Here is a 12,563-nt window from a genome sequence, read left to right on the forward strand (position 1 = left end):
CTCGACCCCCATGGGAGTCATCACAAGTAGGACCATGTAGCTGTCACTGTCGCTGCTGTCACCACCGGGTTATAGAGTGTGCTGCCATTGTGGGAGGCTGCCCATGGGAACACAGGCCACCTACCGTATGTCCTTGCTACACCACTGCCTTTCTAGGTAATCCTGCAATCTAAGGTGTGTATTTCAACTTCAGTCACTCTCCTATTGAAATGGACCAGAGCAGCATAGCTCAGTCACATCTGATCTTAATGCCTCTGTCTTCTTTTTGTTCTTAATTTCTTTATTTCCCTTTAATTTCTTTATATCCTTTGCCATTATTTTAAGCAAGGAAAGCATCATGTCTGGCTCTCCAGCAGTGGTAGGTGTGGCTCTGGAGAATGCCATGTTTTCTATACCTCTTCTCCTACACTTACTTATTAAATTGAGGGAATTCCTGGGCTGAATTTTTTTGCTAGAGGAGAGGCGGGAGTTTGCACTCCAGAAGCATCTTACATATCGAGAAGCTCCACTTTTTTCTTCTTGAATCGTCTTTAAAATACATAGAAGTATTCCAGCAAAAATAATTTCTAAGTAAAACTTTTTTTAACTGTACATTTAAATCATATTGTGTTGATTTTTCTCCTAATCAAATATTTCAGTTCAAATACTTCTTTCTGTTGTAAACATTTGATATATTTGTCCAGTATGTAAAATTTACATGGTGTAATTATTTTATTTACCAAATATAATCCAAACATGCTAAATGTTATATTTATTTACCAAATATAATCCAAACATGCTAGAGCAGAGCTGCTCAACCTCAGCCCTCCTGCAGGTCTACAACTCCCATAATCCCTGGCTATTGGCCACTGTGGCTGGGGATTATAGGAGTTGTAGTGCAAAAACAGCTAAGGGGGCTAAGATGAGCTGGCCTGATCTAGAGCATCTGACACCTTTCAAGAAAAATTTCCAACACAAAATTTTCCAGAAAACTCAATTTCAGAAAACTGAAGGTACAAGAGATTGAACCTGGGCCTTTCTGCATATCATGTGTTCTACTACTGAGCTACCAACAGTGTGCCTGGTTGAGTTAGAGAGAAGTATAGCATCTCTGAAAGGCTATGTGTGTGAGGGGGGGGGGAATGGGAGAGGGAGATGTGTAAGGGCCTAGGGCAGCAGTGAGAGGGGAAAAGTGGAGGGAAATTGTATATTTCTCAATGTGCACTGGAGTGGGTAAGTATGTATTTGTCTCATATGTGGGATTCTTGCCCTGTTCTCCCTCCACCATTCTGGTTTTTTTTTTTACTATTCTCAATTTGTGGTGGTAGTTGCCAAAATTGCAATTAGGCATTGATGTTTGAGGAAGAGCCTGTGTTCAAGATTAGTGTCTGGAAACATCTGGCAAGAATATATCCTATAGTTATGATCAATGTGTCCTTTTTTTGGCCAAAGCTTTGTTTGTCTAAACAAAAACATTTATAAGTCTTCTGCATATGTTATCCATTTCCTGATGGAAAGATTGTTGACCTACAGACAAGCAATGTGTTGGGATTTCACTTGATGGAATTATTTGTATCTGGAAGAATTATTTGCATCTACTCTTTGGAAGATGACCCAAGGAGTTCTGACAGAAACTGAACATTCTGATATCAAGATGAATCTCCTATTACAACTAAGTAGAGAATATTCTACCATTGCTAGATGCTATCAGAGATTTGACTTGTTGTCAGCATATAGTTCCATATGATATGATTGATTACATGGTATGGGAGGTTTTTTTGGTTTTTAAATCAACTTCTAGCAAACAGCAACATAAATTATAACAAGCAAAGTGTCCCTCAGCGTGAATTGGTATAAAACAGATTACATAAATCCATATCTGAAAAGTAAAAACGTTTTAAGTTTCTATTAAAATGGATTCTACACCTTTTAAACATATTTGAGCCATAGCAGCCTGACAAAACAAGATAAGCATGCTAAGCCAAAGAAACGAATTTAACTTTCTGGGAAGGGGAACTGTAATATCCTATATTCTTTGTTCACCATTATTTAAAAATATTGGCTGAAGTTACTTCATATTTTGAATTTAATGGTAATTACTGGACACAATTATAGCAGTAATCCAGTAGTGAAAGTAACTGAAATTATAATACAATATTAGATGAGGACCAGGTATGACATTTTAAACTACTTAGCTCAAATCTGTTTTGGAGTTTTAAAAATAATTTTGGAATTGTGTGGAAAGTTGGTTAAATTGGTCCTTTCCCTAATGTAAACTGGTAGAGAATTTTCATTATATGAAGGCTGTTATTGTATTATGCAGTAGTCTTTGTACATTGATAAACAGAAATGAATATTCCTGCTACAATATGTAATAAGAATCCAGATTTAGCAATTGCTAATATCTACATCTAGCCTTTCAGCTCCATAATAGACACTCCAATTCCATAAAATAATTAAAAAAGCAATAATCCTAAAAGCAAAAACAAATAAAAGTAGTAGCAGGCAGTGACCATACTAATAATTAAAAGTGAGCATCATTATTCTCTGTAGTTGCCCCTCTAGTTGTCCCAGGGCTGTGGAATGCACTTCCTGCTGAGATTAAGGCTGTTCCATCCCTGATAGCCTTTAGGAAACAACTGAAATCACATGTCTTTAGCCAGTCTTTTTAGTTGAAGTTTTTAGTTGAAGTTTAGTGATTGTTTTAATTGTTAATTTTATATATCAATCAATCAATCAATCAGTCAACTTTATTACAGTCAAAGACCAGCATAGGTAATAATACAGTAAAATAGATAATATTTTACTGTATTATTTTTGAAAGTTGCTACAACACAGATTCATAAATGCATACAACTATCAATGAATATTAAAATGTCTAAGAAGTATACAATATTTAAAATAAGCTATAAGATATATTAAAGGGTAAAAGCAGGATAGCTAAAAAAATAAGAGAAGACAGCTAACTGATAAAACTAACAAAACTGATAAGACAACTAACTAGTATAATCAATATAGTGCAATCTATGTAGAAATTGGTCTATAGGGAAATACAACTCTAACCCCTGCTAACTTGCCTAAGAGGCACCTTTTAACATGGTGATTCTCTTTATTTAGCAGGGGGAAAGTAACTGGCACTATTGACCCCCAGCACAGTACTTCCAGTGACTGTTGCTGGTATCTGTCTTATGTTTCTTTTAGATTGTGAGCCCTTTGGGGACAGGGTTCCATCTTATTTTTATTTATTATTTCTCTGTGTAAACCGCCTTGAGCCATTTTTGGAAGGGCGGTATAGAAATCAGCTAACTAACTAACTAATGAAAGTTCAGTTGTAAAATGGAGGTAAAACATGGTTATATCTATGAGTTAATACCATCTAAGAAAGTAAAAGTATTTAAAAAAACATGTTCAGATGCACTATAAGGTAAATTGGTCAGTAGTTAAAATCACGAGTTATGAGCTGGTAGTCAGAGTCCGATGGATCTTGCACGCTGCCACGCAGTGACGAATCTTGCATGCTGCTCCGCAATAATTTTATATATGTTTTAAATGTGTTAAGTTTTTGTTATTTTAAACCTCCTAGAGACTTTGGTAGTGGGTGGTATAAACATATATTACATAAATATAAATAAATAAATAAATAATAAAATAAAGAATGTAAACTCTAGTAATAACTATGGCAAACTTCCAAAGAAAGGGCCCAGCACAAATGTAATGGAGATGTGCATGTTCAAAGTGAGAACCCTGAATATATTTTAACAACTAAGCTCTAACAACTTTGATAAACAGAATTAGAATGACTTGTGAAGAAGAGAATTAGCCCCCTGCTAACTGGCCACAGAGGCACCTTTCAAAGTGGTGATTCTCTTTATCTTTAGGAGGAGAACAACTGGCCCTATTCAACCCCAGCAAAGCATCCTTCCAGTGGCTGTTGCTGGTGTCTACAGTACTTTGTGTTTCTTTTTAGACGGTGAGCTCTTTGAGGACAAGGAACCATTCTCTTATTATTCTTTGCCTATGTGAACTGCTTTGAGAACTTTTTTTTGTTGCTAAACAATGTATAAATAGTAATAGTATCATTTTTAAAAAATGTTTAGTTCAGAAAGCTTGACCATTATATCTTCCCAGTAGCGTGTGCGTCGGTCTGTCTAACAAGCTATAACAGCCAAAACCTCTGGAAATTTTTATTTCTCCCCTGTGCTCTGTTGTAAATCTTCAAATAGAACTTAAAAACAAAACCGTTAAATACTATAAATAGACAGAAAGAAGCAGAAGAAGTTGTAGAAAATATAACTTTTGGCTTATTTTATTGGCATGTTTCATTTTGCAAATTTACAGATTCAAATTACTGCGAAGAATAATAATATTTATATTTCGCTTTTCAACAAAAGTTCCCAAAACAGTTTACATCTATCTCTCTGATCTTGTTCTTCCAAAACTGCACTATTTAGCTTTGCAAGACTCTCCGCCCTGAACAAATGTTTGTTTTCTTTATAATGCTTTGTAGTTGGGTTAAAAAATATTTTGAGGATATAAAGAATGTGAAGATTTTTCGTTTGTTGAATTAAGTGTATTCAAGGGATTGATTCTATGTATGTCATATAAATGCATCCATTTAATTTTAAAGCTAGAAGAAAAGACTGAAAGAGTTCTATCTTATATGTTCATCATATTACATAAATACCCAGAACATTAAAAGAAATGTATACCATTATACAAAATACTCATAAAAATATTTTGAATATCCTCTCTCATCAATCCATTCTATCTCTTTTCCTTCATTTTTAATATAGCCATATGTTGATCATGTATGTGGTCAATTTTTATAATTGTACTTCTGACATTGCTCTTTCAGCAAACATAACCAAAGTGCAGGAGAGCACAGAAAACTATCCTATTCAGATTGTATTCCCCTCCCTGCACACACACAGGATGCTCAGGGAGAGATCTGAAGGCTTTGGACTCCCCTTCAGGTTCACTACAGGGAACAGTGAATGATGAACCAGTAGATCCCATCCATGTTCAACACAAGATCCCACTGATCTTAGAAGAATAGGTGATGGAGGAGCATGTGCCTGAATCTGCTTCAGTCTTTTCTTGTGTATGGTCTGTGAGTGGACAAACAGGGAGTATAATCTGAACAGTGTTATCGGTAATATTGCTAAAATACATACTCTCAATTAAAACTGGAGCTTTGCTTCTTTTGAGTTTAATGGGAATGGACTCTCAGACCCTTTGGTAAATAGCCGTGTAAAACAGCATTTTATTCACACTGAAGATGTGAGAAGCATTCCTGATTGTTCTGAGGAGTAGGCGGAATTTAATATTTGAGCAATGTTTATGATCTGCATTGGTTCCCTCCCCTCAACAGTCAAGAAAAGTAATAATACTGAGGTATTTTGTATTATATGGCACTTAGTTTTACACGTTTTCATTTTTCCTGTTTTGCAGTTGTCCATATTTATCAGAACAGATTACACCTGCCATTCCTGCAGTAGGAGCAATTCTGTTCATTTTTGTGATGGGGACCTTGTTGCGTACTAGCTTCAGTGATCCTGGAGTCCTGCCTCGAGCAACACCAGATGAAGCAGCAGATCTGGAAAGACAAATAGGTAACACAGAAGGTCTGTCATTGTCCGTGTGTGTGTGTGTGTGTGTGTGTGTGTGTGAGAGAGAGAGAGAGAGAGCGCAGCAGCATCTCTGTGTTTTTAAAGGGAATGAGTTACCTAACTTACTAATTCTGGAACAGTGATAACTGAAGTAGCCTGTGTTCTTGAGAATATAGATTGTTGTTTTTGTGTGTTCGAGACAAGGCTAGAAAACCTTTCTAGAATCCAATATACCAGCACAATATCTATGTGCCCAGCTAATGCAAAACCTGGTGTTGTGTTTTTATATATATATATATATATATATATATATATATATATATATATATATATATATAAAAAAAAGAAACCATATAACTACTATTGCTGACTATTGTAACATCAGACAGACAGAGGTACCTGCTCCAAGGAAATTAAAATCTACGTTCCTGCCATGATAGCAAAGCACACATCCTTGATCATCCACAAGGGCTAATTTCTGCTTGTGTGACTCCAGAGTCATATTAGTGAGGGATAAGGAGGCAATAGCTTTAACATAAACAGTTAAGTCTGCTTGTGAGGAATTACTGATTTCCTCCATTGCTGCTCCAGTTGTTGGGGTTTGGGTCAGCTGTACACATGAGTGTGTGTCTGTCTCTGCCCTTTGGGATCATGCAGGCTAGAAATAATTCCAATATAAATGCCTTTTAAAATGCATGTGTCAAATCTCCTTATTAAAGCATATGTGTCCTGCCTCTAAAGCAGCTTCTCCCTTAAATAGAAGTAGTGCTTAGTGTGAAGCAAATTGTTCTGATCAGTTTGAAAACAAATTCATTTGATTTGATGTGAATTGATTTAACACTGAAACTGATAAGAACATAAGTATAGTCCTCCTGCATCAGGCCCCAAGGCCTTTCTAGTTCAGCATCCTGTTTCACACAGTGGCCCACCAAATGCCTTTGACATTTAAACATCCACCATCTTGAATCAGGGTGGGATGAAATCATCACAAACTATGCCATTGAGGAGTCCCTACAGCTGTAACCAATTTGGTTCATATTGGTCCAGGCATTGCAAAGTTGATAGGGGGACACACAACACACACACACACACACAGAATGCCAGGTGATCTCATAAGCTTACTTTCCTTATGAAACGTACACTAAATAATTGTGCAGTACTACCTGTCTGCTTGTATCCTTAAAGCCATAAGATTGAGGGTGAGCAGGGAACTGTCACCATAATAACAATACTCTTCACTGTATTTATGCAGCTGCCTACTGCCTTAAGCAAGGAGGAAGAGAAGGACCCAGGATGGCCAGCTGCCATAGCTGCCCTGGCTGCTGCTTCTCTTGGACCTGCAAATCTCCAGAAAATATAGTGGGGTTCTGATTCTTGAGGCTTGTCTGTCTTTCAGTAGGAAGTTGAGTGCAGGGTCCAATTTCCCACTACTGCTAGGAGTGTGCACGGAACCGCCAACTGCGGTCCGGCACTGGTGTGTGTGGGGGGTACCATTAAGAGCAGCAGGAGGCTTTACTTACCCCTCCCGCAGCTTTCCGGCTCTGTCGCCGTAATCCTAAGAGTAATTCGGGCGGCAGGATACCTCCCTGCCGCCCCTTCCCCGATGTTGCTGGGAAAACTCCCAGCAGTTCTTTGCGTGCGCGCACGCACGTCACAAAGACGTGAAGCGAGCGCTTCATGTCTGTGTGACGTGCGCGCGCGCACGCAAAGGACTGCTGGGAGTTTTCCCAGCAACGTTGGGGAAGGGGCGGCAGGGAGGTATCCTGCCGCCCAAATTACTCTTAGGATTACGGCGACAGAGCGGGAAAGCGGCGGAAGGGGTTAGTAAACCCTCCCGCTGCTCTTAAAGGTACCCACCCACCAGAACCGGACCGCCCAGGTCCGGACCAGTCCGGAGGCTTTTTCAATGGCCTCCAGACCAGTCCGGGCCCATCCTTAACTACTGCTTCCACTGGACTTGGGAGCCCAAAGAGATGGCAGTGAAAAAAATCACTCAACATGGCACTGCCATATCAGTGAGCTACATACACCATCTAAGCTGTCCTTAACACAGAAAGAAGACAAAGAAAATTATAGAGAATTAAACACGGTGCTGCCCTGAACCAACTAAACTTGTACATCGGCATGTTCTTCTCATGTAGCCTTAAAGGCTCACTATCTAATTACCATCACCAAAGGCTTTGAGTAAACTTAGCTGTAATGGGATACGGGGACAGGTTCAATTTTTGATTGCGGGAAATGACTTGACTAGCAAGCCAGAGGTTGCTGGTTCGAATCCCCGCTGGTATCTTTCCCAGACTATGGGAAACACCTATATCGGGCAGCAGTGATATAGGAAGATGCTGAAAAGCATCATCTCATACTGCACGGGAGGTGACAATGGCAAACTCCTCCTGTATTCTACCAAAGACAACCACAGGGCTCTGTGGTTGCCAGGAGCAGTGTGATGTGCACGGACTACGGAGGTGTGGTTCGACGCCGGGGGGGGTGTTGCTTTAAGGGCGGTGGGGTTGTACTTACCCCTCCCACCGCTTTTACCCCTCCGGCGCTCCAGTTTTCAGCAAAATCTTCGGGGCGGCAGTGTTGTTGGCCAAATAATAATAATAATTATTATTATTTCTTGTTTACACAGTCAGACAGGTGTTATTGACTGGTTTGTTTTATCCAGACATCGAGTCCTTCCCAAGGACCTGGGATGGCTGAATTTTATTGTCAATTGTTATAGATATTGTCGCAGAATATAGGCTGTTCCCAGTAAAGCTGCTTTTTGTAACTGGCTGATGGTGATTTCTGTGGCCCCTATGGTGTTGAGGTGCTCTTCAAGGTCTTTTGGAACTGCCCCAGGGCGCCAATTACCACTGGGATTACTTTGGTCTTTTTCTGCCACAGCCTTTCAATTTCAATTTGTAGATCTTTGTATTTGGTGATTTTTTCTATTTCTTTTTCTTCTATTCTGCTATCCCCTGGTATTGCTATGTCGATTATTTTGACTTGTTTTTTCTTTCTTCTCAACTACAGTTATATCTGGTGTATTGTGTGGCAGATGTTTGTCTGTTTGTAGTCGGAAGTCCCATAATATTTTTACATCTTCATTTTCTACAACTTTTTCAATTTTATGGTCCCACCAATCTTTGGCTACAGGTAGCTTGTGTTTTTTGCAGATGTTCCAGTGTATCATCCCTGCTACCTTGTCATGCCTTTGCTTGTAGTCAGTCTGTGTGATCTTTTTACAACAGCTGATTAGGTGGTCCACGGTTTCATCTGCTTCTTTACAAAGGCGGCACTTGCTGTTTGTGGTTGATTTTTCTACTTTTGCTCTTATTGTATTTGTTCTCAGTGCCTGTTCTTCTGCAGCCAGTATTAAACCCTCTGTTTCTTTCTTCAAGTTGCCATTCTTAAGCCATTGCCAGGTCTTGGTGATGTCTGATTTTCCACTTATATTGTGCAAATATTGACCATGCAGGGGCTTATTTCTCCATTTTTCTGCTCGGTTCTTGACTTGTTCTTTCTTGTAGGCCTGCTTTGTTTCATTTGTGTTGAATAGTTTCGCGTTATTGACCATTTGAAGTGCATCTTCTTCACTGTCCTTGATATATTCTTCAAGGCCTCTTTTCTCCTCCTCTACTGTTTGATGGACTTGCAGCATTCCTCTTCCGCCTGAGCTGCGAGGGAGGTATAGCCTATCGACATCACTGCGGGGATGCAGAGCATGATTGATGGTCATGATTTTCCTGGTCTTACGATCCAGCGTCTCTAGCTCTGCCTGGGTCCAGTCTATTATTCCTGCAGTGTATCTGATAACAGGTATAGCCCAGGTGTTTATGGCTTGTATGGTGTTCCCGCCATTGAGTTTGGACTTGAGGATTTTCTAACTCTCCTGATGTATTTACTTCCAATTTTTCTTTTAACTTCAGTGTGTGTGATGTTATCAGCCTGGAGAATGCCCAAGTATTTGTAATGTTCTTTCTCTTCCAGGTTCTTGATCTTGCTTCCATTGGGCAGTTCTATTCCTTCTGTTTTTCTTATTTTCCCTCTGTTCATTATTAATGCAGCACACTTGTCTAGTCCAAACTCCATTGCTATATCGCTACTGAATATACAGACAGTGTTTAGCAGTGATTCAATTTCTGACTGGGACTTTCCATACAAATTCAGATCGTCCATGTACAGCAGATGGTTGATTTTACTGGATGTTTTAGATGTTTGGTATCCGAGGCCTGTTTTGTTTAGTATTTGTGAAAGTGGGGTCATGGCGATTACAAACAATAGAGGGGATAGTGAGTCCCCTTGGAAAATGCCTCTTCTAATGCTAACCTGTCCAAGTGCCTCACCATTGAATGTTAACTGTGTACTCCACATGCTCATTGCTTTTTAAATAAATATCTGAGTGTTTTTGCTGACACCAGTTGTTTCTAAACATTTTATTATCCATGTGTGAGGCAATGATTCGAAGGCTTTCTTGTAGTCAATCCATGCAACACTTAGATTGGTTTTTCTTCTCTTGCCATTTTCTAAAGTCATTTTGTCAATCAGCAGCTGGTCTTTTGTGCCTCTGGTGTTCGGGCAATTTCCTTTCTGTTCAACTGGAAGCTGTTTGTTAGTTAATAAGTGTTGCATCACTTCATCTACTATTATTCCAGTTAATAATTTGAACATGGTTGGCAGGCAGGTTATCGGTCTATAATTACTTGGAACTGCACCTTTTGCTGGGTCTTTCATGATGAGATGAGTTTTCCCAGTTGTTAGCCATTGTTCAATATCACTGCCTTGCATAATGTGATTGAACTGTTTTGATAGTTGTTTATGAAGGCTTGTTAGGTGTTTAAGCCAAAAGCCATGCAGTTCATCGTCACCTGGCGCAGTCCAATTTTTAATTTTCTTTGCTCTTTCACTTATTAATTCTGGTGTTATTATTAGATCTTGCATTTGTTGGTTACATTTTTTGACCTCTTTCATCCAGCCTGCTTTTTTATTACAATCTATTAGATTGTCCCATAATTTCCCCCAGAATTGCACTGTTTCTTCTTTATTTGGTGTTTCTAGGTTTCTTGCAGTTTCTCCTTCTATGCTTGGTAGAAACGTCTCTGATTCGACTGGAATTGGAGATTCTGCCTGTGTTGCGTAATTCTGGCTTCGTATCTGCTAATCTTCTTTGACTCTGCTGTAATCTGCTGCTTTATTATTTCCAGGACTTCTCTAATTTTCCTTGAATCTAGGTGGTATTTTTGGATCAGATACTGTTTGGTGTTTTCATTCTTCAGCTTCTTGTCTTTCATATCTTTCAATTTACTAGCATCTGATCTAAGCCTGGAGATTTTATTTTCTAATCTAATCTTCCATTTAGGTGATGTACTGCTTTCTTTTTTGACAGGTCCACTGATCTTATATCCGAGCTCTTGTGTTGTTATTGTTGCTGCACTGTACATTAGTTGATTTGTTTCTTGCAAATTATTGGTTGTTATTTCTGTAAGTGCAGCATTGACATCTTTTAATGCCTGAGCAAGTTGTTTTTTGGTAACTGTTTTTAGAGCTGGAAGTCGAACCCTGGTGGTTGTTTGGTTTATGTGCTCAGTTATCTTTTGCTTTAGTTCTTGTTGCTTTTCTGTTAAATGGTATTTGGGTTTTTGAGGTGAAGGCAAAGGGGAGGTTGCCTGGTTTTGATTTTGAAACAGTTCAGCAACAGTGGCATCCTCGATTTCCAACACCTCCTCCACCTGCGCCTGAGCAACTTCTTCAATTGGTGATAATTCTTCTTCCATATCTTGAGCCTGTGTTGCTCTTTGCAGTTCTTCCAGCTCAACTCCTGTGAATACTTTATTTCTTATTATGAATCTTCTCTGGTCCGCTAGCCTGTGTTCTGTTATTTCTGTATCTGGATGCTTCTCCTTCCAAATTTGGTACATTCTTTTTAAATAACCTCTTCTAGTTGGACTAGACTTGTAATAGCAGATCATTATTTCCTTGTTAGCATTTTTCGTATATTTTTTTCGGTTAAGTGACGTTTCTTCCAGTAACCTTGCCACCTCCAGCCCTGGTTGCTCAACTGAAGATCCTGAGTCCTGTTGCCCACTTGCCACCAGATGTCCAGGGACTATAGCACCTGGCGCGGTCCTTGTTGACCCGTGCGACAACCGATCCGGTATAGATTTATTAAAGTTACGTCTCACCATATTGTTGATGGGAGAGGCACTCTTTGTCTGGCTCCTCTGGTGAGACCTGTCCAGTATGGTTGGACCTCTGGCATAGCTCTCACCTTCATCAGAGCACACAAGCCCCAAAACCACGCCAAGGTAGTGCCTCACTGGGGGAATTATTATTATTATTATTATTATTATTATTATTAATTCAATTTCTATACCGCCCTTCCAAAAATGGCTCAGGGCTAAGAGAGATAACAAACAAATAAGATGGCTCCCTGTCCCCAAAGGGCTCACATTGTAAAAAGAAACATAAGACACACACCAGCAATAGTCACTGGAGGTACTGTGCTGGGGGTAGATAGGGCCAGTTACTCTCCCCCTGCTAAATAAAGAGAATCACCACGGTAAAAGTTGCCTCTTTGCCCAGTTAGCAGTCAAATGAAGTAACATGCGCACATGTGGCAGGCGCATGCGCACGTGTTACTTCCGCATTTGGCCAACAACAAGGGGGCAGGGGCGGCAGGGAGGACCGCTGCCACCCTGAAGATTTTGCTGAAAACTGGACCACCGGAGGGGGGAAAGCGGCGGGAGGGGTAAGTACAACCCCCCAATCCTTAAAGCAACATTCCCCCCTCCAACGATGGACTGCCGGTTCGCAGGCCTCCAGCATGGCCTGCGAACCAGTTCGTGCACATCCCTAGCCAAGAGTTGACACCGACTCGACGGCACACTACCTTTTAGCTGATTAAAGGACAGGAAACAGAAGATAGGAACACAAATACAATGAATATTCATATACTGCTTTTCAACAAAAGTTCCCAGGTAGATTACATAG

General features: G+C 39.8%; 1 protein-coding gene across 6 annotated transcripts in view; it reads left to right on the forward strand.

Moving 5' to 3' along the window:
* ZDHHC14 (zinc finger DHHC-type palmitoyltransferase 14) overlaps nucleotides 1-12,563 on the forward strand; it is a 119,571-nt gene that overhangs the window by 33,215 nt on the left and 73,793 nt on the right. For 4 of the 6 annotated variants that reach the window (XM_053293902.1, XM_053293922.1, XM_053293937.1 and 1 more), the window contains one exon: nucleotides 5,431-5,603. In XM_053293902.1, coding sequence (XP_053149877.1) covers nucleotides 5,431-5,603 — 173 coding nt within the window. The remainder of the gene's footprint in view (nucleotides 1-5,430; nucleotides 5,604-12,563) is intronic. The other 2 variants (XM_053293912.1, XM_053293930.1) reach the window with 1 other exon arrangement.

The sequence above is a fragment of the Hemicordylus capensis genome, chromosome 1 (assembly GCF_027244095.1).
Source record: "Hemicordylus capensis ecotype Gifberg chromosome 1, rHemCap1.1.pri, whole genome shotgun sequence".
Lineage (NCBI taxonomy): Eukaryota > Metazoa > Chordata > Lepidosauria > Squamata > Cordylidae > Hemicordylus > Hemicordylus capensis.